Here is a 27,514-nt window from a genome sequence, read left to right as displayed (position 1 = left end):
ACATAAACTGCTGGTTGGGGTTTTTTATGTTAAGTATAGCTAAGCAAGTATTTAGAGAGCAGAATACAAAGCATAGGAAAGCAATAGACAGATGAACTGTGCCCAACTGATCTGCATGACCTCAATTCTGAAATGTCATTTTTGTATAGAAATGAACATCTGAGCCATACTGGATCTCATCTTTTATAACTGGGAGGATGCAACACTCTTCTCTTTTAGCTCCATTTCTAGGCTCCTTGGGTCTTCAACACAGAACACATTATAACTTTGCTGAACAATGTTGCTTGGTCTTATATCCCCAAAATAAGCCTGTTTTTTTCTAGTGAGAATAAATTTCAAAAAAAGAAAGCAAATGGGAATATGTTTTTAAAGAGAAAGAAAGAAAATAAATGACATACATGTGAAGGGAAACTAGCAGTGGCTAAAATTTTCTGATCACATCATCACTGGTGCTGAACAAGGAACATAAACACTATTAGAGAAATACTAGAATAGCAGCCCTTATTCCCACTAGGCAGTACGGCAAATATGTCCCTGGGAATTCAGTAATAAAACAGAGAAAGCTGAACATGTGTGACAGAGAGACAGAGTGAAATGAAGCATGAAAAAGAAGTGCAACATAAAAGGCTTAAAAGGGTTCAAGGTGTGAAAACACTGAGGAAAGAGGGATGTGTGAACCAGTGCAAGCACAAGAGGAAAACAGTTACAGGGTTTTGAATGAGTGAGGCTGAAGATGATAGAGGGTAAGCAAGCATAAATGTGAAAGGAAAAACGGGTACGGATGAACATGCAAGCGAGCAATAGAGCATGGCAGTGACAGGCTGTAGTGCAGTAAGAAATGGCAAAAGTAGGAAAATCAGAGAGAAAAGAGTTTCAGTGGTGAATTTCTTTTTTGTTGTTGTTGCTTTTACCTTCATCATTAATCAGAAGAGAAAGTGTTACACAAAACCAGACCAGCAAACAATGTAAGAAAGACACAAAAGCCATAGTAACCACTAAGAATTCTCAATAAACAAGACATTGGGAAATTGCCTTCAATTTTGTCCCCAAAGCTGAGGTGGTCAGAATGACCAAGCAGCGTGTTGTTTGGAAAATGGCAAAGTGGAACAAAGGGGAACCAGTAACTTCGAAAGTGCAACAAAGTACTTGAATGTTTTCTCCCTTCTGGGGTGAACTGTTCTTGTCACAGTCTACTGTGAACTCAAACATAAGTAGAGTATCACAATAAAAAGTAAAGAATTAGGGGTAGAGAAATTAGGGACTACAGACATTAGGCACAACTATCTGTAAGAGACTTGTAGAAATGTTCTACTACTGTATTGGGTTTGCATGAGAAGAATTTGGTAGCAGGGATCTACAGAGGTGGCTTCTCTGAGAAGCTGCTAGACACTTCCTCCATATCCTAGAGAGCCAATGTCAGATGGCTCCAAGATGGACCTGTTGCTGGTAGCACCTCTGAGATAACAGAGTTAAGAAGGGAAAATAAGTTACTGCACAGCAGAAACTGCAGCCAGCTTGAAGAGCGAGAATACATGAGAGAAACAGCTCTGCAGGCATCGAGGTCAGTGAAGAAGGAGGGGCGGAAAGTGCTCCAGGTGCCAGAGCAGAGGTTCCACCATAGCCTGTGGTGAAGACCATGGTGAGGCAGGATGTCCCCCATGAAGGTCCATGGTGGAGCAGTCTATTCCTGAAGGACTGCACCCTGTGGAAGGGACCCACACTAAAGAAATTCACAGAGGACTGTCTCCCATGGGATGGAGAAACAATCTGTAATGAACTGACCACAACTCCATTCCTGCTCGACAGGAGCAGGTAGAGAATCAGGGATAAAATTAAGCCCCAGAAGAAGGAAGGGATGGGGGAAGGTGTTCTTAAGATTCGGTTATATTTCTCATTGCCCTACTCTGATTTGCAAGCCAAGTCTGTTTTGCCTGTGATGGTAACTGCTGAGTGATATCTCCTTGTCCTTATCTTGACCCATGAGCATTTTGTTATATTTTCTCTCCCCTTTTTAGCTGAGGAGAGGAGTGAGAGAGTGACTTTGGTGCACACCTGGCATTCAATCAAGGTCAACCCACCACAATCACACAGCTGTAGTCGCATAAAAATATGAAACCAGGAAATATTTCTCCATTCACATAAAAGAAACTTGAAAGAAACAGAAGTATTCAAATACTTCTCTGGATAATAATAGTTATGATGCTCAAATTACTCTGCTTTTCCTAGTAACACGAAACTGATAGATCACCTCTTTCTTTCTTTCTTTTCTTCCTTTCTTTACTCTGAGAACAACTGGCCTTACAATTAAAGACTGAGACAAAGACGGCATTAAGTACCTCTGCCTTTTCCTCATCCTTTGTCACCATGTTTCCTTCTGCATTCAATAAAGGATGGAGATACTCCTTAGCCCTCCTTTGTTGCAGATGTATTTGTACTAACACCTTTTGTTGTCATCTTGATGGATGGGATTCACACAAGGGTACTGAGGGAGCTGGCCAAAGGGCTTGCCAAGCCACTTTCAATCATTTATCAGCCATCCTGGCTCACCAGCGAGGTCCCAGAGGACTGGAGGTTAGTAAATGTGACACCCATCCACAAGAAGGGTCAGAAGGAGGATCCAGGGAACTACTGGACTGTCAACCTGACTGTGGTGCTGGGGAAGGTCATGGAGCAGATCATCTGGATGCCGAGCCCAGAGAGTGGTGGTGAACAGCTACATCCACCTGGCAGCTGATTATAAGTAGTGTTTCCCAGGGCTCAGAATTGGGGTCAATCCTGTTTAATATTTTCATCGACACCCTGGATGAGGGGATCAAGGGCACCCTCAGCCCATTTGCAGATAGCACCAAGTTGGGTGGGAGTGTTGATCTTCTGGAATGTAGGACCTCCATGGGCTGCAGGGGGACAGCCTGCCTCACCATAGGCTGCGGGGAATCTCTGCTCTGGCACCTGGAGCACCTCCACCCCCTTCTTCTCCACTGACCTGTATCTGCAGGGTTGTTCCTCTCACATATTCTCTGTCATCTCTCCAGCTGTTGTTTCTTTTGCAATGTTTTCCCCCTTCTTAACTCTATTATGCCAGAGGTGCTACCACTGTCCCTGATGGACTTGGCCTTGGCCAGTGACAGGTTCATCTTGGAGCTGGCTGGCATTGACTCTGTTGGACATAACAGAAGTTTCTAGCAGCTTCTCACAGAAGCCACCCCTGTAGCCCCCCTGCTACCAGAACCTGACCACACACACCAGATAAACCCTGAACCACTTTGAAAGAAATCCACTTTCCCACACAAGAGCACACAAGTGCTTTAAGTAGTTCATATTACACAGTGAGGCTGTCACTCAAAATAAGCATTCCTAAAGCTTAACAGCATTCCTTTTTCTCCATCAACACTTCTTTTCCTTTGCCAAAGAAGGCCGGTGTGACTAATTAGTCCCCAACACTCCATTATTGTTAACAATAATATTACCTAGCCTATAGAGGGTTTTTCATCAGTAGATCAAAAAGTACTTAGGAAATAAGGCAAGTGTCATTACCTCATCAAGTAATAACTACTAAATAATCAGCTCTGCTGCTGCTTTAAGCCTTAAAAATGGTGTTTTAAAACCAAGAATCTAAATCATAATCTCCAAATAATACACCTTCTCTAGCAAAGGAGATTTTTTATTGACTGATCAGTGGAACTCAAGAAAGCTCCATGAAGCAAATAGGGAATATATTTGCAAAGATACGACATAGGATTAGAAGGGACCTTTTCAGTTATTGAGTTAAGGCCCAGTTGCCCCACGCTGAAATATCATATAAGCCCTTTCTTAAACAGCTTGAGTTTTGCATTAAAACTAGTGAGAACTTTTTGCATTTCATTAATCCCACTGAGAGACAGTGCCAGATCTGATGAACAGATATTTTCCTCTCATTTCCATCCTAAATGTATTGTTGATCTGATGAAAACCATTTGTCTTGGTATTAACAGTATCTGCTCACGTGAAAAGCTCTGTCCTGTCTTGTGTATTTAGAAAGCTCTCAATTTGGTAAAGGAAATGAAAAATACAAGTAAGTCTTCCATTCTAATAACTAGCAAGGTCTATAAAGTTTTGCCCACAGCTATAGTCATATATACGTTACCTACTATCCTCCAGTATCAAATTCAGCTTTCCTAAAAACATCTATTGAAAGTCCAAGATTTAGTTCCAGAGCAGTGATGGCTACCTAGGAGTCCACTATAGTGTATTAAGATTATTCTTTCCCAAGGTGCCTTACTTTACACTTAACAACACTGAACTAATTTGCCCTTGTACTGCCCAGTTTTAAAAAAAATCTATGGTGGAGATTCCACAACGCCTGTTCACAATCTATCAGGACACTTCACACTCCTGTTTAGAGCTGCTTTTCCTCCAGTCAAACTCTACCTAATCCCACTGCTGCAATTTCAGGCTGTAACTCTGTTATATTCTGATCAAATCCACTTCTGTATGCAATGAAAAGTCTAGTCAGCTTGAAGTATTGAATACAAATATGCAGTCCTCATCTTCCTGAGAATTTCACTATTTATCAACCTTTCTCTCTTTAAACATCCAGGGAAGAGGTTTGACCTTCCTCCATATGCTTTAGGACACTACTAAGATACATGTCTTTCTCAACAAACATCTTCAGAAATAATAGTTCAAACATCTTGTGTTACTGCTTATGTGAAGTTCTGATGTTTTACCCTTTTTTTGCTAGCTAAAGAAGTAAAGACCTTCTTGGTTTTTTTTATCTAACATATCCTTATCTGACATCAACATCAACTTGGTAACAACATTCTGCTCTTTTGTTCGGAGAAAAGTAATCAAAAGTATTAAGTAGGAATATGGTTTTGTCCATATTCTGGAATCTCACAGCCATTGTCTCATGTTCTTTTTCAACCAGCCATCTTGAAACAATATTAACTCTTTCAGTTCAGCCTCTTAACTTTTCTTCCTTTTCTTCTGTTTCAGTATTCAGAAGTGTACTTGTCCTTTTATATTTGCATAGAAAACAATTAACCAAAACTTAAGTGTTGTAATTATTTCTTAAGGTTTTTGTGATACACTGAAACTGTTAATTAGAGTACACAGGCAGAATACAACTTCCTTATCAAGTTGTAGTCATTGTCTTTCAGTTATTCTATTATTTGTATTATTTTTAAACACATAACCACCAGCTGTCTTGCTGGAGGGTTGATAATGTAAAGCCTCTGCTCTTCAGCTAGATTGATAATAAAAAGTGTTAGGAGGTCTAGAGACACTAAAATCAACCTTAAATAATCCTTGCACCATCAGCCATCACCAAAAATGCCTCACTTACAGGGTCAAATTTCCTCTTTCTCTTCAATGTATTGCTCATTTTATGTAATATTTACTTTTGAGAGGACCAAATAAGTAGGTTTTCCTACAACTTTAAAACACTGATTGAGTTACATCCACAAACACTTGATGACTACCAAATATCAATCATTAGTTTGCAAGTTTGACTGGTAGCTTTCATGTCTGGAATAAATTTCACATAGAAGAATTCCCTATAATTCCAAAAGATTGAAATCCAAAAGAATAATTTGGAAAGGATAATAACATGCACATTTTCATGATGCTAAATCCTTTCACACATTCTTGATGCTCAAATACAACATGGTTAGTGTGCACCACAGTGAGGCTTCTTTTAGTAATATTGCAAATGAACTAACAGAACTCAGTGTCTTCCTGACTCCTCAAGTTAATACCCTCTCTTTTCCACATGAATCCACTTTTTTTTACTACATCCCACTACTTGCAATGCATGCATATCTTTTTCTTTGTCTTTTCTCCCTGCCTGGATTATTACAAAAAAGCCAACTCACAAGTACTCCATTCAGCTTCCTACCAAGAAATTGTTTATGACAAGTGGCAATAACACCTGAGCACTGTTCTTTCCTCACTCTCAGTTCTTTAGTAGCTTCTCCATCCCTAATTAAACTCTCACATTCTCAGTTTTTACCACACCATTAGAACATCTCTTCTGTGAGATGCACTAAAAACAGTTTCCAACCTTCACCAATTCTTTTTGCAATTCCTGCTCTCAATTGCTGAAAATCTGGTTCTTCGAACAAGCACCACATAAAATTACCATGGGTAATCCTTATATCAGTTGAAGCTTTCCATTACCTGTATACCTCTAAGCAGAGTCTCTATTCCACCACAGCTGCTATAACAAGTATGTTACTTTTGTGCAATCAAACGATAACCAGTACAACAACATCCCCGCTTTGGAAATGGCTCAGATTTTTCCATTATTTATGTGCAGTCAAACTATGACGTGCCAGGACCTTAGTGGAATATTTCTAAACAATATTCAAATATTGTTTAGATCTTCCTAATCCTTGTAATGTACTGCTGGATATGTAAGGTAAACAACCATTTAGTTATTAGAAATATAAGCCTATTTAAATATGCAAATGTTTTTCCAAACAATTTGTTTCCATGGGCAATACCTTAGCCTTAATAAAAAAATACAGGAAATTACGTCTCATCCTCCTCTGCACATCAGATTCATTCACAGACTGCAGTATGGTGTAAACAGGTTTTTTTACACAAAAACTACCACTATGCTTTGCTTCAAGTTGACAATATTATTCTAGATCTGGATCCTCTGAATCAACCTGCAAAATAAATTATTATGCCAACTGAAGAAAACCAATGCTATTTGCTGTAGATTTGTTGGCACAAAAGGTTTTGTCCTTTTTTGAGCAGTAGCAATTGCACTTTTGAACTTTTTCTAATGTCTGGATTTACTAGCCTATTGTGGTTTTAGATGCCAAGGTGGAAAAATGGCTACTAATGGCAAAAACCAGTTATTTTTAAAGGGCCACTTCTAATATAGCTCTGGAAGTTTCTGTGCCTAGAAAACTTGGAGGCGTGCTGCAGTTCCAAGACTCATCCCAAGTGAGCAATGTAGATAAAGGCCTTTATGGAAGCAAAAGAAAATGCAGTTATACATGAGTCTTCCTGGTAAGATGGAATAACAGTACAGAGAAGTACCAGGCTGAGCAACCATCTTTTCTACAGAGATTTTAAAAAGTAATGAGAGATTCTGGAGTAAAGTTCTTGGGTGCTCAACTGGACCCTCTTCAAATTTGAAGGGGCCTGTTTTTCAAATGGGAGAAATGCTGAGAGAAACCCAGGAACTCAGGGCCAGTAATGCAAGAATGGCAGCATTCACAATTACGAACCTCTTAAAATGTAACTTAAGTGCTTTCACAGCATATGCTGTTCAAATTAATCAACAACCTCACTGTTCAACCAACAAATCCACTATCTATTACATGAAGTCTATCTGACACACAGAGAAGACTAACCATTTTTCTTTTGAGCTCCATGTGTTGCTTTGTCTTAGTCTGATCTGTTCTTCTCTTAGAAAATTGTAACTTCCTGCTGCTCCTAATGGAGAGCTTCTGCTTTTAAAACCACTTAGAAGCCAATAAACCTCCTGAAATAGGTGAGATATGCAGATTGCACATTAACACCTATATAGACAGTTCTTCACTGTCTGACTATTGCTAATAGGTGACAGTAGCAGCATAATCTCAGAAAAGAAGTTTAGAGCTTCTCTGTAAGGTAAGTTTGTACCAGTCTAAGATACATGTTATTTTAAACAGCTATTGCTATGTCAACTAGTACAATATCTCACATGACTGCTTTTATTGGTACATATGTCATTTTGGAAGCCGTTTTAACTGAGCTGGCAAAAGCCATTCCCATGCTGCTGTAATGATGTTATCTATGACAATGACCAGTATAATTGCGTGGTGTAATTTATGAAGTTTTCAATGTGGATTCTTTCTTGTCATCCCCTGCTCCAGTGTACTCCACATCCATATTGCACTGCAAATCTAACCACACTTCTGAGGCAAAATAAATAAATGTGTACATACAGGAGCTGGGGACAGGGAGGATATGGAATTTTTCATGGGAATGGGTAGTGAGTCACATACCAAAAGAACAATTCCCATAGTTTACAGTATCTTGATTTAACCCATCTCCCTCCTGAATACAATAAAAACCATGAGCCCCTGAAGTAGCTTTGTTCAAGAAATAATGTTCTTCTCTCCAGCTCCTGACAGTGGTCTTCAATTAAAGCCTGCAATGATGAAACTCACTGAGACTGACGGAGGAAATAAAAGGGGAGAAACCACTGAAATGCATCTTCGGAAGCAGATTATTAAATGTCCCACAGACATCGGTGCGACTGACAGCCACCAGAGCTTAGTGAAAAAAGAGAAGCGGTAAATTAAACTTCTCATTGGGCCTGATGATGATTAATATCTCTTCTCCGATGAGCTGAAACTGCTTAATCTTTGCTATTAATATGAAATCACAGAGGTGCAAGTATGGTAGCTGAAGAGAAAGGGGGCATATGTGAATGTTTAAAATTTGTGGGAGGAAAAAAGGACAAAAATAACTGAGGTACGTTTTGCTCTGAAATCTCCTAAAGCAAAAAACTGAGAATGAAGCTGAGAGTCACCATCAGCAACTCTGGAGTCAGGTTACTATGAGGCAGTTCTTGGGAAAACAAAGTTGTATAATTTAAAGGAGATAAATAGTAGGTTTTAGTTCTTTGGTTAAAGGTATTTGCATTCTACAGGAAAGACCACTTAATTCATCACATCTCCATTCAAGTGTACATGAACAAGCAACTAATACCTTCATCCAACTCAAATAAGTTAGATAATTGTTATTTTCAGACTTACTTACCTCTGTGTATATTGGCAAAGCTTTGAAGAGAGTTAGCTGGGGTTCCTTGGAAACCAATAATTATGTGCAGATGGATTTTTAAACTTGGTTCCTATAAGAATATTTTACAAAATGAAACCTCTCTGTTGAGATTTTTACCATCAACCCTTGGGTTGTAATGCAATGAAGCAAGAGGTGAAATAAAATCCACTATAGTTAATATTCCTAGAAAATACTCTGTATGTATTACATTCTCAGACCAAAAGAATTCTCTGTTAAAGTCAGTGTGGATCCCTTGAGATACACATTATAATAGTTTGATTAGTAGAGAATGAAAAGCATACTTTTATAGCACCCATTCATCCAAAAACATTATTCCTGCTAAAGTTAACAAGCAAAATCAGAGAGTTAGGTTAAATCAAATCCAGTGGCAAGCAGAAAATTTACTGACTGTGAATATTAAAACAATGTGTGAGAGACTGAAATGTTAATGGTTAATGACTCAAAGAATGGATCATTTGCAAAAGCAGCAGGGTGCTTTGCTGAGGCCAGGTTTGCACCCCCTGCCCCCCACACAAGGGGAAAAGGAGAGTTTTTTGTGCGTGGTGGTGAAACTTCTGATCCACATAAGACAGAGGGGTGCACACCCACCACCAGAGGCTACAAGCTGGGTTTTGAGCCAGATAAGGGAGAAGGCCAGTAAGAAGTAGACCGCGGGAGGGGCAGGATAGTGCTTTTTATCACGCTCATGTCCTGCCCTACACAACTGGCTCAGGTGTGAAAACCCCACCCTCTCCCCCAGGGGAACTATCCAGACATTCAAACATAGACCTGTTCTGATGGGGCATAGCTGGCTCAACCACACTGATGTGAGAGGCAGCTGTTATGTCTCAGAAGGTGCCATAAACCATCAAAGACCCTCAAAGTGCACCCCGACTCATTTCTGGGGCCTTCCACCAGAGGACTGCACATGATCCAGTGTTGCAAGAGATCCACAGTGTTGTGTCACACAGTGTAAAACGCCCCCCTCAGGGAAGGTGCCTGGGCATTCCACCTCAACCTAAGGGTATATTGACCCACTGGACTTTGTGTTTCATGGGCTTCCCCCACCCCCAACGGATCAAGACTGTGACCATCACTTCGACCAATGGGCACCAAAATTGCAACAATCAAGTCTCATCGCTGGATCCATAGGTGGTGATATCTTTCTTCTCCACTGTCTACTCTTATCCTTTCTATCTTCTTTCTTTTCCTTATATATTTTCTTAAGTGATATCTCCATACTTTTATATTGTTATATTACTATGGATAATAATAACAAAAATGGCTACATATTTCCTTTCCATTGCAACCAAATTGTTCTAAAATAAGCCCTACATATTTATATTTACAAACACCAATCAGTCAGTATTGTTTCACTCTAATCCACCCCAAGGGATCTATTAACAAGAACCTGAGTTACCCTCACCTTCAGGGGCAGGTCGTAACATGGTGGTATGATTTCAATACAATTCTAGAATGCTGAATGTCTTAATGCCATGAAAAAAATGGATGAGAAATCTTCCATTTGTTAATGTTGTGAAGGTAACTTGTACACTGATTTTATGTTTCATCTGCAGAATCAAGATAACAATATTGATAAAATATAAGTCTATAAGTATTGATCTCATGAATAACTGGTTGCCAAATTAGTGCTCAAATAAGTCTTTTCTCTTAAATTTAATAAACATTCTTAACCTGCAGCTGAAAGTGTAATTTGATCCTTTCTGAAGGGTTATTTTTCACAACTGAAAAGGTACAGTAACCCGGAGCCAAAACCAAATATTTTGCTTGGAAAATTAGTTTTTCTGGACTAGGATGGCAACTTATCATTCTGATAACTAGCTTCTATTAGCTATGGGAAAGTTAGAAATTATCCTGTAAATTTATCTCTTTTTTTAAACAGCTATATGTCGTCGTAACTGTAGCACTGTAGCACTCTCATCTACAGTTCTCAAGGTGATATTTCTTTGCAGTGCACTTTATGTACTGCAATATCTCATAATCATGGCCGCTTATTTTACATGAAACTGAAAATGTTAAAATGATCCTTTTTTATTATTTTTTCCTCATCTACTTCTCAACTTTCACTTCCTACCTTGAAGCTAGAAATATCTGAACAAGGATTAAAGCATGTATTTTTTAACAAGGTGGAATAATTTATTCAGAGATGTGCTAGAATCCTCCACCAGCTTTAAAATCAAGTTCAGAAATCTGTCAGGAAGAAAAGCTTTGGTGTATCTAGAATGCATGGGTCAGATGCAAAGAATTACCAGCCAGCATTATTCTATCAACTCTCCGATAAAATACAGCCTGCACTATGCAAGATGTTAGAGACACTGATTGTTAACAGTCAATCTGATGGTAAAAAAATCTACAAATCTGCAGAAGCTGATAAAAATTAGTAACTGTTCTGTGTGATTTTGAGATGAATCTACAAATTTGTCTGCAAGGTCCATTTTGAAACACGAACAAAAGACTGCTGCAACTACTCTAGGAGAGAAGTACTGACATTAAAAAATGAAAGATGAATAATAAAATAGGAAAAATTGGAAAGGAAGAAAATAGTGGAGAGAAACACAACTACTTAATCACATAATAAACAGATATCTCTTTCATATTTTTTATTCCAGCAATTTCTTCAAGAGCTTTCCAGCATATAAGAATAGTTCTATCTTATTAGCTATGGCTTTGTTTCAGCTTCAGAAATAATCCTCTATATATTACATGAATGGTATGCAATATCCTTTGATATTAAACTACACCATGACAACCTCAATCCTGTGTTTAGAGAGCCAAATGAAGATGCTATTGTAGCACCAACAGCCATAACTGCACTGGTTTTAATCTGCTAAGGAAGAACAATAATCACTTTGAAGAAGTAGGGGCCCAGGTTTCACTGACTAGAAAACAGCACACAAGGTGCCCACGTTTCTTCTACCCCTCATAGTACCTGTGCTTGCTCAATTACAGACAACACATGCAGGTCTGACTGTACTACAATCACATCTTCAGTTTATTTTGTTGATACACACTTTTAGTTTTCAATTCAAGATGAATAAATCCAAGCTGGTAAACTACTCCAGGTGTTTGAAAGCATCCACTGGTGATGGTGATTTCACTGGGCATCTAGAGAATTCGGGAAGCAGTATGCAGAGAGCAGATCACACACCTCTTCTTTAAGTTAGGTATAGATCCATTATTACAAGTTTACTGGAAATAGTGTCTTATTAGGAAACACTTTATTGAGACAGTTGTGGTGGTTGAAAAACCTTTTCTCTGGGGCAGTAATGGTTTGCCCCACTGATAATACTAGACCAATCAAAGGTTCACATGCGCCCTGCAGAAATTACATACCCACAGCAACGGAAGAGAAGGTGGTGAGGTAGTTTTTTTAGTAGATTGGTAGCCATGATCTGAACCACGAGGAGGCAGGGGGCCGGTGGGCCCCCTCTGGGGGCCAAGAGCCCCCAGCCCCAACTGAGGCTACGAGAGACCCGGTGTAGTGTCAGGGCTGGACCGGGTCCTGTGATCAAGAGGTGGGAAGATTTCCTTGCTGTCGGCAGCGGCAGAAAACATTGAAAGCGGCAGCGGAGCAGTCCTGAACAGAAACAGCGATGGCTGAAAGCCAAGGAGATAGCCAGTAGCAACAAGATAACATGAAGCCAGCTGAAAGACGCAGAGATGTTCCTGCAGGAGGGAGAGCTGCAACGAGGCAGAGGAAGGCTCAACGGAGCTGGTTTGGGGTAAGACTGTGTTACTTTCCCAAAACCCAGACACCTGCTGAAGAGCAGGGGTGGACTTCCAAACCTTTAGGGAGTCCCAAAATGCAGCAGCAGCTAGAGAGAGGGAGAAAAGAGCCGAGAAACCCAAAGTCGTCCTGAGAACAGAACCAGGACAGAGTGCGGAGGAGGTGCCCATGCCCTCTGCTGCTGCTGCTGCTGCTGCTTCTATCGTGCTGAGAGTCTGAGACAGAGCAAAAGAGCTTTGGTAAGACTGAACTGAAAGCTGCCTTCAATGTTCTACCCCAAGAGGAGTGAAGATCTACAGGGAGATCCCCCGAAGGCTCGGGCTTGGGGTTGAAATTTCCACAAAGTAAGAACCAAAATCCTGACTGCCATACTTAAATCTGCTGCCTTAGGAAAATGAAGGACACTAACCAGTGCCACAAAAAACTGAAACGAAGGAACTGTGGCCTGTGCAGTGACAGAAAGACTTTTCTCTTTCCTTCTTGGACTTTTATTGAAGGAAAAGAGGAATTTAATTCAATGTAAATATATATATATATATATATATATAGGTGTAAGTAAATAAACCTTTGTAAATATTTTTCCCTTCCCCCAATAACGAATGGTTGTGTTTTGTCTGAAAACTCTCCACATGAAGTGAAAAAGATATCAAGTCTATACCATCATTAAACCCTCTCACAGGGGCAGACTGTGGGAGGGGGGCTTGAACTTAAAAATTGGATCCTTGGGAGTTTCAAACCACCACACAGTAAAATATTTTAACTAGGCCTATAATTTTTTTTAAAGTAAATATACCAAACAGAAGCAAATTCTCCTTTGGACTATGAATTTAACTTAGGAAAATGTGATGATTCTATAATATTATTTGTAATTTTAACTTCACTACTTTCAGTTCTTCCCTCCTATTTACTGATCTCTGAAAACTCTGGCATTTAGCAATTTCAAAGGTAAACAGAGTTATAAGGGAAAAAAAAAGGAGATTTAAAACCTTGATGTTTACATCCTAAGCTTTGCCAGTTTCACAGAACTATAGAGAAGGACAGTCGTGCCACAGGTTAAAAAAAAATTATTACAGCAGAATAGCTCAAATGGCTTGAACATGGTTAAACTGAAAGAGAATCTCAGGCTAAAAACATAACAGTCTCCAGGTCATCAAGTTTTCCACTTATCGTTGGTATTTACAAAGTTGAGTGAACGAGGATGACTGCTGTCAGCCCACGTTTTTGAAGTCAGCTGTGCATTTCACTCAATTGTCCAAGGATATCTACATACTTTAAAAAAAACCCTCTTTCAAGTCTAAAACCAAGAATAACAAAGCAACACAAGAGAGGTAAAACCTCAAGGGGAGGAAATAATTACTCATCTGAACAATTTAATGGCTATCATGTCTGAAAAAAATGTTTGAAAAGCGTAAGGAGGGAATAAAAGAGATATGTTGAAGATATTGGTATTCTTAAGCCAAGCATACCTAAATCACGTCCATCCAATAACAGGATATTAACTTTCCCTATCAGTTGCTTTTCCTAATCCATGCCAGAGCATTATCTGCAGGACATAAGAATGACCATACGTGATGAATTTGAATTACTTCTTTGAATTTATTTTTAACTTGACTCCTTCTCTTGCTGGTATTATCCACATTTAAATAAATGTCCCAAATATAAGTTTCAAAAGCACTGGAAAGCATTAGAGATTCAATTTGCTGTCTAACAAGAAAGATGTTGATTTCAAACTTTTTCGTGATCTGAAAAAAACCCCACACATTTAAAAAACAAAAACTCCACAAAAATCAAACAGCCTAAGTTAATTGTTCTGAGAATCAAAAACTAAATTTTCATTTCAGTCTTTTAAAATATCTCTATTTTGGGTACTTTCTCATCCTATGCATATACATTTGCTGACCAGCTTGTCTGTTTGCCCCCAAAGCTCATTGATTAATTTCAAATTACTTTGTTAGAGAGAAAGAAGTCAGTGGTAATGAAGCTTCTACAGTTGCCAGGAACACAGAGAGAGAGACGAGAGATGCTATACATTCTACCATTGAGAAATATACTGCAGCATGAGCTCAAGATTTATTTAGGTACCAGGAGATCCATATGGGAGCTAGATTTTATAAATGCCCTAATTGTAGGAAAAGCAACTTCAACATCAATCAGCTGCATGACATCAATCACATCAAGTCAGGCTACATTAGTTCCAGCACTCAAAGGAGTTCTGGTCTACTTATACTGCACATTTTGTTTCAAAAAGCCAAGCAGTACTTCTTGGTTTTTTTAAGAAAAAGACATTTAAGCTCTTCTTGCTTTTCTGTTTTTCTACAGAAAAATATGTTTTGACTATGAAGTCAGTAAGTACCTATCTTTGTAACAAAAAAGGAGGAATAATTAGGAAATAGGTCTCCTACTGTTAGTCTTCCACACAGCCCTAACAGAATTTGGGCATCCAATGTCCCTTCTTCTTGGGAGAAATTTTTTTCACCTTTGTGTAAAGCAACTTTTATAGAGAGCATTTTTCCAAAAAGTTTGTTCAAAGATTGAGGAAGACAAAGATGAAACCAAAACCTCGAGAAATCCCACAGATTATATTCAGAGTAAGCTGCTGTTCCAAAGAAGCTGGCCCCTTATTCCTGCTCAAAGAATTCCTTTTAATTCTGACCTTTATGTTTCTGCCAGAAATGAAAAATTAAGAGCTGACTAGAAAAAGAAAGCCAAGAGAAAACTGGTGTTTAGAAACAAAGAAATATTCCATCCAATCAAGAGATTGTATAGAGAGGCAAGCAGGTAACCCTACATCTTCCTTTACTTTTATGGAAGGATAAGCATGTACTTAAAAAGATGAGTGTCAAAAGAGAACTTGTGTCCCCTTGTACTGGAATGCAAAAAAGCCAGTGTGGACTTGCTTTTATTTGGCACAGCACACTGACTAAAGAAGTGTCCATTGGAAGATTCATGGCTTTTCCTGAGATGATAGCATCTTGGTTTAAGGATGTAAACTCCTGGCAAGCTCAAGAAGAAACAGCACTGACTTCAGCATTTAAGTGCTGAGCTATAGTGGGCCTTATTAGTTAAGGACAAAAATGTATTGCAGCATTTTAAGTATTTAGTTTAATTGAAAGAGTGGTTGAGGGGAAAAAAAAAATCCATGCTTCTCACTAACTCCACAATTTGACCTCCATAAGCTTCTCATGAACAAGTTGTATTTTGGCTGAGATTCTTGGCTTAAGGCCATTCTTGTTTTGCTACAGAAACTACTTCAAATTTCCTGTCATTGCTCACAGGCAGACTGTCTATATAATGGGGAGAAAAAGCATTTTTCATATTCACTTATTAATTTTATTTTGTGAGATGATGGACAGATAAGGCTTCTCAAGTCTGTAAAACAAAATAAATGTGGGAACATCGAATTGCAAATTAAAGATGATGAGCAGAGAACAAGATTCAGCTTTCATAGCATGGACCTTCTGGTCAACAGCATCCTTCAACCAAACTTCAGCAGTATTCTGTATAACTAAATCACAAGGGTTTCATAGGACAAGTTTTCCAGGATAAAGCAAACAAAACTTCACATAAGCCTGAGGTCTTTACTATCATAATTGATTTTATTCTTGTAGGATCTCCAAATGTATAGTGATTGCAGTAGACATAGAGGTGCTTAAGTGACAATTTTCTATGTCCTAAAAAGAAAAATAACAAGACAGGAGTAGACCACTATCATTTACTCCAGAATGGATATGAAGGGGTTTCTATCTTAACTAGAGATAGCCAGTCTTAACTAAAATACACCTCCTGTAAACCTGCTTAGGCACCCATCACAGTAACAACCTTACTATATACAGAGGCACCCTTTTCAGGGCTTTTTTCTCAGAACTTTATTAAAAAGACAGGATCAATACAGAAGTTGAAACTTCTATTTTAAATAGGCACTGGATTAAGTTTTCTTGTTTAATCCTGTTGAGACACATACCAGATAATTCTAGTATTTGCTCCTTTTTGATTACATTATCTGTAAAGGGATTATTTTCTGATGTTTGTTCATCAGTTGCAAGTGTCTGATAGACATTTTAGTAATTAATTATTTGTTTGCCTCTTCCTATGACTAACTTATTGCAAGCACTAAAAATTCAGGCAGTTTTCATCATGCACATAGACCATGTGATAAACTTTTGGCACTTAACTGGATAAAGCTGAACTCCCAGAATCAGTTTTCTGATTCAAGTATTCACAAATATGATTTCAAAATCTACTTCCCATGAATATTAAAATTGGATAGTCATTGTTTCTGTAGACAGTCTTCCCAATTAACATATTCACTAGAATATTTATGGAAACATACTCAAAAAGAGTGTGAACAGCATCAAAGTGAATCCATTTAAATACTAAGATGAGTATTTGCAGCCTTCCTTCAATTTATTTTATTGTATTTGATGAGGTGTTTGCCCAACTCTGGCTTCAATCGTGTCTCTACAGACGACTTTGACTAAAATGAATTGCCAGAGAATCATAGTCACCCAACACGGGAGTGAAAAGAGGACAATCAAGGAAAGCAAGTCCCAGGATAGAAGTCAGGCTCTATTTTTTAAAGTGTTACCCTGGGCAGTTAAAGAAAAAGAGTCAACTGCTCTCTCACAGACTCCCTGCATGATCTCACACAACTTTTCAATTTTTCATCTTAAAGCTACATTACTGGCTCTTCCTTTCCTGTGAAATATGTTCTACACAGAAGCCCTACACGCATAGTCTAGGACTTTCAACCTCAAGTGGATCCACCACGCAGAGACTGGTAACTCAAGTGTATTTTTATCCTGTTAAAACGGAGGTGACTGGAAATCTGCTGAGGGCACAAAGGAACAGTGGACTCTTTTTTTTTTTTTTTTTTTTGAGGAATCAGTAATCTAGAAAGCATGGTCAAATTACAGTCCCAAATCTCCATTTTACATGACATTCATGATAAAGGGGATAGGAAAGTGCTGCATATATAGCTTGGAAAATGAAGCTATTTATGAAGCTACCGCTGGTTAGTTATTTTCTTTCTAATGAAAATTCATCATGTATTATTTGATTATTTCTTCTCCCTGTTTTAAATGCGCTTCACCCTTCCTACTCTATTACTTTGTCTTTTGAATGTAATCTAAGAGTGTTGGAACAATTAGCTTTTCCATTCAAAGTAACTGATAACTAAAATTATGCTGTCCTTGTGCATTATTAAAAACAATAACAGTAACCAGGTATGTTCAGAGGCTATACAATATTCAATACCACGTTTAATATTCTAGTTCGTAACCTTAATAGACACTTATACATGATTAATGAGGCTTTTAGTAGCTACTGCTGTCACAGCTTGGGTAATACCACCTCCAATGAATATTCTAAGGGAATGGTCTTACTGGCAGTGCCTGAGTGACAACTGTGAAGTAGCAGGCTGACCTGTACTTGCTGACAAGAGAACAAAACACAAAATAAAACAAAAATCTGTCTTAAGGAATTGCAAACTATTTCAAAAGCAGAACATGGAAATTGACTGCACTAAGGCATATTTTATATTACAGATTCACTAACAAAGCTTTTAAAGGTTTTCTAAATATGATCCCACTACCATGCTATGGCAAATGAATAACTGAAGTTCTTAGGTATAAGCACATGGATGAGTAATGTAATTCCTAATTACATCAAGACCATCTAATTGGCAGACACAGCACTGCAGATATCATACCAAAGAGAGGCATTTGAGTCTAGAGCCCTGAAACATACAAACAAAGAAAAAACCCGCAAAGGAATTAAAAAAAAACCACTAAAATTTTTGCTATGACAACTCAGCTAGGTCAACCTTTTTCCTTAGACCGAGAGGTGATTTGACTACTATATGTAAGTATCTTCAAACAGAACCATAGCCAGACCTGGCAGGGCAATAATTTGCATGGATTCAACAAAGGTAAATCATTCTTGACCAACTCGACTGCCTTCTGTGATGAAATGACTATGAAGAGGAGTCGACTAGTTGATGTGGTCTCCCTTCAATGTCAGCACAGCATCCTTGTATACAATTTGGGAGTTTACAGTCTATATGGGTGGACTACCAGATAGGTGAAAAACTATCTGGAATGCTAGGGTCAAAGGGTGATGGTTACTTGTTCATGCTCTGTTTGGAAGTTAGTTACATGTGGAGTTCCTCCATGTCTATTCTGCGACTAGACCTTTTCGATCTTTTCATCAATGACATGCAGAATTCACCCATATCAACATTGCAAATGGCATCAAGTCTGGGGGTTGCAGTCAATAAACTCACAGGCAAGGGTGCCACCCAGGGGACCTAGACAGAATGAAGGAGTGAAACAGTGCAAAGCCCTGTGCCTAGGAAAGACTAACTATCTCATAGTGGCACAGGTTGTGGATTAGTCCTCCTGGGAAACATCTGCAGTCCTGGTGTAGAGAACATTAAAAATCATCAACAGGAACATAGCAAGTAGGCTGAGGAAAGTGACCATTTCCTGTTACTTTATACTCATTAGACCACATCTGGAACACTGTGTCCAGTTTGGGATCCCAAATTGAACAACATTGATGAAGTTCAGAATAGGGCTATGAAGTTGTACAAGGGCTGAAGTTCTTGCCCTGGGCTTGTTCAGCTTGAAAAAGAGAAGGCTCTGTGGGTCTTATCAGCAGCCCCCTAGTAACTACAAGCAAGTTGCAAAAAGACAGAACCAGACTCTTCACATTGATACATGGCAAGGGGATGTGTGACATCAGACATAAATTGAAGCAAGGGAGGTTCAAACTACATATAGGAGGAGAAACTCTTCCACCTGAGGGCAGTCAAGCAGCGGCCCAAGTTGCTCAGGGAGGCCATGAAGTCTCTCTCCTTGGAGATTTTCAAGACACAACTGAATAAAGGCCTAAGAAATCTTGCCTGACCCCAAAACCCACACTGATTTGAGCAGGAGTTTAATGAGAGGACTCCCGAGGCCCCTTACACACTGAATAACTAAGTGAATCTATGAAGATACCAGGTATTGATGATTTCTTTAATTTAGTGGAGAAAAGTTTTACTCAAACCTAAAACCAGATGAATGTAAAAGAAAAATTCTAGCACTGTGATTAACCAAAGAAACTAATGCCAGAAGACAGAACTATCCACTTCTGTCGGTTTCAAATCAAGGTATAATGATGTTGAGAGACAATTTTTTTCTCAACTATATAGAATCACAGAATGATATAACTGGAAAAGACCTCTAAGATCATTGAGTCCAACCATTCACCCAGCACTGCCAAGTCCATCACTAAACCATGTCCCTAAGTGCCACATCTACACCTCTTTTAAATACCTCCAGGGACAGTGACTCAACCACTTCCCTGGGCAGAGTGTTCCAGTGCTCATCAACCCTTTCCACAAAGAAATTTTTGTTAATATCCAATCTAAACCTCCTCAGGTGTGACTTGAGGCCATTTCCTCTTGTTCTGTTGCTTGTCACCTGGGAGAATAAAGCCACCCTCATGTCACTACAACCTCCACGGAGAGCTCAAAACACGAGTAAATTGTGTGAACCATTGTGGAGAACAAAACAAGAAATTATATAAAATAACAAAATGGCTTTAACTCGTTGCCCATAATATCTACAAGTTAAGGAAAACGCTAGCTATTAGGAGGTTAAATAAATATCTAAGCAAACTTAGTTCTCAACCAACGAAGATTAAATAATGCCCCATCCAAAAAGAAAAAGAAAACAGATACAGGAAAGTAACTGAAAGAGTTACTAACTATACAATTTCCAGCCCTTTTCCAGGCAAGGCTTTGTAATAGGTAATAGGTTTTGCTCCCTGGTTTGCATTTAAGATTAATTCACACTGAGAGCTTTAAGTCACTTCAAATACCATGTAGCAGCAAATTTCAAGATTTGTATTGAGTTCTCTGTAAAAACAAAGGATTCTGCACACAGAGGAATTTAAAACACCATGGCATTATCAACTGTGGACACAATTAAAATAGTCATTACCACAAGGCAGCATAATATTCTTCTAAAAGCAAAAAGGTGAGGTCTGCATTTGCTCAGCTTTTAAAAATCAAACAAAGTCAGTACTGTTCTGCCTCTCAGATCATTAGTTTTCAAGTATGCAGCCAGGACTCCTTATATTTCCAATTTAACATGAATTCCATAAGTGTTTCATTCTAGAATAAGCTCATAGTGTTACTGCACATTAAGGTAGAATTTTAATAATCAAATAAATTTGCATAAACCAACATTTGTACCTGGCATGTAACTAATTCAGAAGTGTATGTAATATACACTCAAAATCTTTATATGTTCTTACTTGTAATTTAACTTGGAAACCCATTTTGTTTCGAAACAAAGCACAAATTTGTCAGCCAAGGTTACATGAAAGAAGCTTGACATTTTAAACAATGCCTTTTTAAAATTATCTGACTGTAAAATAGCGTCTGAACAGTTTTTGAGAGGTTGAAACACCTTTCCTCGTGCTAAGATAACTACCGAACAGGTTTTTTTTACTCTTGCCAAAATAACACAGTTACTATTGCCAAACATAAAATGCTCCATCTCCACAACAAACAAAACAAATAAACAAAGAAAGCTACAAAGTAACAAAACCCAGGAGAGTCAGAATCTTCAATCCTCACCTAACTGAAATATTACTGCTGAACTTCAGTAAGGCCAGAAAAAAAACTTCATCAGATAGGAAATTTAAAAGGCAAAGTAGTGATTATTCCAAGTCTCATTATAAAAGTGCTCATTATATAGCTGCAAGTCAATGTACCTATAAACTGGAGGATTTCCACCTCGAGAAAGAGGAGGACAGAAAGATATTCCATCTATAGAAGCCCACTGCCACTCACATGGATGTGGATTCAAACTAATTTTATATAAAGAAATTTCATATAGGTATGTATTGATTTTCTGTGTTTGGCACATCTGAAATGAGACATTAACTTTAATTAAAAGTAAAAACTTACAGGGCATAGGATAGATCAACTTTTAAAAATTAGAAAATATAGAGAAGAAATGAGTAAAGCGTGGGAGGGGTTTTGTCGTACTTTCTCAAGGTTCAGAGATGAGTGGAAAATGAAATAACTGTGGCCAGTAATTAACTCAACCTCAGCAGTGAGAACATGGTAAGGAAGGCCCTTTGTTGAAATCTGCACCTTGGGAACTATTTCATACACAAGCCAAACAAGACTTATTTAAATAAAATCAGTGATGACTGATCTGCATTTGTCTGCCCAGATACAAATCATTCAACAGCCCACCACCCCTCCCCAGCCATTATTCCTCTCCTACCTTCAAAACTCCCAGAAAACAGATAAATCCATGTAATGGCTGGGACAAAAAGGACGGTCAGAGAGGCAGCCAGGAATTTCCGTCGCCCTCTGCAGATTCCCAGCATTCTCTCAGGAGTGCAGATTCCAAACCCAACGTTGTTCCTATGTCGGAAGCAAATAGTCCACAGCCTCCCACATATTACTCCCTGAAAAGGAAAGGAAAAAGTATTTCAACAGCTTATCTCTCTACAGAAAGTTATAGACTGTGCCAGTGTTCCAAAAGAGTTTAAAGAACAAGGCTAAAAATAGGGTTACTGAAATTGCAAGGTAGTACCCTTCTCAAAATTATCCACAACTACTTAATAATAAAGCAAGTTTTAGAAGCCAGACTAAGCCAGTAAGTCAACGAAACACATCATCTCACCTAAATACACACTAAGCTCCACCTTACCAAGAGACATCACCTTTATTTGTGGTTTTGCCCTCATTTTACTCTACAAGAAAATGATGGGTTCTTTGATGCCCATGTGTTCTGGGGTTCCAGGGCAGATAAGAGAAAGGCACTCATATTTCTTCACCTGCTCCCAAAGAGCAGAAGTCACACCACTGAATCAATGAGCTGGCTGCACAGCTGGCCATGAACTCAAGAGAGTGAACCAAAAGAGGAAAGATAAAGTTTGAGTGTAGAGGGATGTTATTAAAATGACCCACTTTGCTCATTAAAAACCAAGGCTGATGAACTGCTATATTAAAGGGAAGAAGAGAAAGTGCAAAATGGGCAAGGAAACTTCGTTACTCACAAAGGGGATATCAGGAGCTTTAGACTGTATGCCATTAGAAAAGAAGAGGATTCTAGTGAGTAGTACTGTTTTTATTAGGGAAAAATAATTCTGATCTTAATTTGAAATAATTGTTCTGCATTTCAGAGAGGCCAAAACGACAAAATAATATGAGGATTTTTATTCACAGGAAAATTAATATTCCCAAACCAGTGCAGGCATGCAGGGCATAAAAATAATGTTTCATATTGATTGCAGTTTTGTTTGAAAGGGAAGGAAAAGGAAGTAGACAAGTTGGAGAGGGAAACAGAGATATTAAGTCCATGAAAATATAGTTCAGGTTTTGCGTGAAAGGGCTTAAGTTTTTCAATTCTAAAAATAGAACTGGTCCACAAAAATGATAGGGAAAAAACCACAGATTCTGGCAGTACAAGGTGTTTAATAACAGTGCCCTTTGACTTACGCTTAAACTAGCACTAGAGTCAAAACAAGCAATGAAAGCATTTCTACAGTGACATATTAGCAATGGCTGCTGTGTGTCTTGAAAGTATGTCTGAGCTCTACAGCTCCAAATACATTGCAGTGAAAGTCAATTCTGAGATTAAATTACAGCAAAAACGAGAATTGGAGACAAGAGAAATAGGTTCAGACAAAAACCTCTGATACTAGAGATACCTGGCCGCAGTAACCAGGCAAACTTACAGCTGTTGCTTGAACATTCAATGGAGCCCACTTTACTACTCTACAGTTAGAGGCATGATAGTACTCTGACCTTGGAACTGATAAAATGGACTATAATTTGTCCAGAGCCAGCACAAAAAGCATTCCATTGTGTCAGCTTTTCAATGCAATGAATGCTTCACCACAGAGATTTTGCACAAAATATGTGGATAGACTTAATATTAACAACTGTGGTAATAGAGTTACTCTGTGTTAGACAGAGACACACATTTGGTAGATAAATTGTGGAGAACTCTTATCTTTATTCACTGTATTGGGATAATGATTACATTTCATTTCTTTTCCTTATATCACATATCTTGTACAACTACTCTGAAGAGAGTCCTTTACATGCCTACTTGAAAACCACTGATAATTTCCCTGGCTTCTGTGTTTATAAGCATGTCTATTATAAAGTGCACAGAATCACTTACGTTAGGTAGGAATTCTTTTATTTATTTATTTTTTTCTTTTACTGACATGGTACGCACCACTGACATCAGTCTGTGCATGGAAAAATAAACCTTTGAAATTACCAACTCCCAAGCACGGCCATTTGCCAATAGCCACATCTTGAATGCAATGTACTCTGGCTGCATACTGCTCCTATCAGTGATACTGTAAACACCACAGCTAACAGTCAACACTACATGTTTCTGAAATCACGCTGCTACAAGTACATTGATACAAGTTTTTGGCGTAATGACAACCAGAGTCTGAAGCCTGGGGTTATAACGCTGGGGTGGCATATTTAAGAAATAATTTGATTTTTCCTATATATTCTTTTAAATATCCATGCAAGTTAAGTTTCTGAACAGGTTGATGTGGAGGATGGAATCCAGCTTTTCTGCCCTATGAATGTGAAGTACCCTAACAAATCATAAAGGTATAAGGAGCAACATTTAACACCCAATTCAGCTATGAAGGAAAGCTAGGAATGTGGCAAATTCAGTTTTCTACAAACTGTCATCATTCAGACAAAACAGACAAATCATTTTGCACATTCATGTGCATCTTTTATCTAACTAGAAAGACATTTGGGAAAATCCTAAACAGATAAGTCAGCTTGTGATGAATCACCCTAGGAAATGTTGAGATACTTCTTTTAATAGTGCTTTAAAAGAGCCATAAACTATTTTAAATGAAACTTCTACTATCTCCCCACCTCCCCAAAGTTGTGAATAGCTTCCCTTGGGTCTTAAATATTCATTTTTAGTGTATAAAATCAGCACACCTGCTGAGTACTTTTTTCCAAATTAGATGATGCATCATCCACAGCCCCTACACAAGCAATTATATAAAAGGTCCATGAATGGTAATGAAGATTCTTAGCTTAAAGGAAGAGCTGTGGACTCAATCATATATTCACTACTGGGTTTACTCAGAAAGAATTTTACCTAATATGCCATGGTAAAATAAATCGAAAGAAGACATTGCAGTTCTTTGACTTGATTTTCCTTTCAATTCAACAGGTGCCAGACTGACATCTGGCACAAAAAGAAAGTACTTGACAACCATGGGCTGGAGCCAGGGCTGAGCACAAAACAGGGTAGCACATTTCTGACATAAGAGGTTGCCGTTGCCTTTCAGACTGCTCCTACAGTATCCACCGTTTTTCAAGCCACAATCCTACTGAATCAGACTGTCACCTGCCTAAAAGGCATTAGAAAGCAGTTTCATGGTACAGGGTAAAAATGAAGCTACTTTGGGTGTGACATTGCTAGGCATATTCATTTTTTCAGTAATAGCAAACACTGTAAAATGGTTCACTTCATTTACACAAATCCTGCAGTGTTCCTCCTGATAGTTTTCGGTCTCAACAGCTGTGCTAACTGAGCACTTGTACTCAGAAATACAGAGCATGAAATATGTCAGAAAGAAAAAAAAGTATGAAAGAGTAACTGGCCCATTTAAGCACAGGACTTAGGTGTGATACTCTGATCAAAAAATAGTCCATGCTTCTTCTTTATCTGTTGGCCACTGTTGGCATTTTCAGATACATCTCACTGAGCCCCAATGAGCATCTGCAACTTTATCCACCTTTATCTGGTTTACCTCAAAGCAAGGGAGATCAAAATTAGTCCCAGAGTGAAAGGGAAGGGTTGTGTTTGCAGTTTAAAACATGGTCTCAGTTACACTCCTCAAGACACAATCAGATTTTCTGCCCATATGACAGATATTGAAAAGTGCATGCATTGCAGGACATTGCTCTACCTTGGCCTTCAATTGTGCTCCAAGTGCACCATATAATTATATTTTAGAAATCTGGTTCAGTAGTACCCATAAAAGCTACCTGAATGTACATCATGCATGTATGTTTTGCTGTCAGTATGTCAGATGCTCTACACTTCTACAATACACCAGTTCAAGATTTATAAAACCTACTGCACAGGAGCAGTTCAACAGACATTTATACTGCAACCTCAAGCCAACTCATCCCTGACTACTGCCCACAGTGCTACAAAAGGCTACTAGCTTGGAACAATACCTATGTGCAGGTCATTCACAGTGGGAATTAAAATAATTTGGGTTTCTCACTGCAAAGACTTACTCTTGACCTTCTTATGACATGTGACCTTGCTCATGACCTCCTTATATGAACAGAATGACCTTTGTTACCTTCACATACAGTCAAATGCTTCCATTAACCACACCAACTTATCGGAGCTGCTTCTTTGTTTTAAATCACGGATTATCTCCTCAGCTAAGCGTGAAGCAGCTCTCAACCAGTATGAGCAGCACATATATTAAAGCATGTAACACAACACTAATCACATTAGTATTCAGTTTCTATATGTTTATTTTTTTAATTACGGCATGACAGCTAAACTATGTCAGACATTCAGCAGGAGTTCAGTAAAACAATGGGAGTAATTATGAAAACAAAAATCAAACACAATTAACTAGATTTAACTGCTCTACTATAAAAAGCTTTTCTAACCACTTCATGCATTTCCTTGCATTTGTTACAGTTAATCTTATCCCAGTAATCTTCCATTTGTTTTCAGAGCCACTGGAAATGAATATATACAGTTAAAGCTGTTTATACACCAATCCTGTGCCTTGGCTTTGTTGTTTCTTAAATTAATGTTATCTAATTCTTTCTGCTCTTCCATACTTGCAGTCACAGAGTTAATGAACAATTTCTACTGTAAAGCTTTTCCCTTGGCTCTGTGTCAATGTAGCATTCATCCCTTATGAGAGATTTTTCACAGGTTTTTGCCAGACTCAAAATATAAATAATATAAAGTAAAAAAGCGGTATATTAGCCAGTACTTTTCTGGTTTTCTTTAAATGTTGCTAATGAAGGGTTATAATGAGCTTATTCCTTGACAGTCAGATTTTATCTTGCAGCTTTGCAGTCTTCCCATTACGGAAGTTGGTTGTCATGTGACAGATTGCTTTTTGTCATATTAAAGAAAGGTTTGGTACCATAAAGGAAGGGTGTAGAATAAACGCAAGATTGTGAAATAAAATATGAAATAATTAAATGAAACAATTAAATGGTACATCTCTCTATTAACTTCCATGGTTTAACCCCAGCCAGCAATTAAGTACAACACAGACACTTGATCCCTCTCCCTACCTCCTTCCAGTGGGATGGGGAGGAGACTGGAAAAAGGTAAAATTCGTGGGTTGAGAGAAGAACAATAAATAACTTAATAGTTTAATTAATTAATTATTTGTTAATTAAACAGTAATCAATTGATTAAATCAATAATTAATTTGATAATTGAAATTAGGTAAAATGTTATTATTATCATCACCATTATTAAAACAACAGTAACTGCATGGAAAGGAGACAGAAAGAGGATTAAAACCCAAGAAAAAACAATGATGCACAATACAGCTGCTCACCATCTGCTGACCAATGCCCAGCCCATTCCCAAGTAGCAGTCAGCCCTTTCCAGGTAACTGCCCTAGTTTATATACTGGGCATGATGCCATACGGTATGGAATATCTCCTTGGCCTTTGGGTCAGCTGTCCTGGCCATGCTCCCTCCCAGCATGAAACTTAAAAGCTCTTGATTCTGAGTAAGCACAACTTAGAAACAACTAAAACATCAGTGTGTTATCAACATTATTCTCATGCTAAATCCAAAACACAGTACTGTTCCAGACACTAGAAAGAAAATTAACTCTATTTCAGCCAAAACCAGGATAGTTAATATATTCCACCTCACAAAACAGCATTTTGAAGGAAAATGACATCTCTTCTCTTATCAACCTCTTTTTCTT

At 38.3% G+C, this 27,514-nt stretch overlaps 1 protein-coding gene across 6 annotated transcripts in view; it reads right to left on the bottom strand.

Annotated features, from left to right (window-relative positions):
• The window catches only part of LARGE1 (LARGE xylosyl- and glucuronyltransferase 1), a 283,712-nt gene that overhangs the window by 177,381 nt on the left and 78,817 nt on the right, over positions 1 to 27,514 (bottom strand). For all 6 annotated transcript variants that reach the window (XM_027680371.1, XM_027680373.1, XM_027680375.1 and 3 more), the window contains one exon: positions 21,796 to 21,982. In XM_027680371.1, the coding sequence (XP_027536172.1) occupies positions 21,796 to 21,901 (106 nt within the window). In that variant the 5' untranslated portion in view covers positions 21,902 to 21,982. The remainder of the gene's footprint in view (positions 1 to 21,795; positions 21,983 to 27,514) is intronic.

The sequence above is a fragment of the Neopelma chrysocephalum genome, unplaced genomic scaffold (genome assembly GCF_003984885.1).
Source record: "Neopelma chrysocephalum unplaced genomic scaffold, ASM398488v2 Primary Assembly neopelma1_59, whole genome shotgun sequence".
Lineage (NCBI taxonomy): Eukaryota > Metazoa > Chordata > Aves > Passeriformes > Pipridae > Neopelma > Neopelma chrysocephalum.
This window is presented reverse-complemented; position numbering and strand designations above follow the sequence as displayed.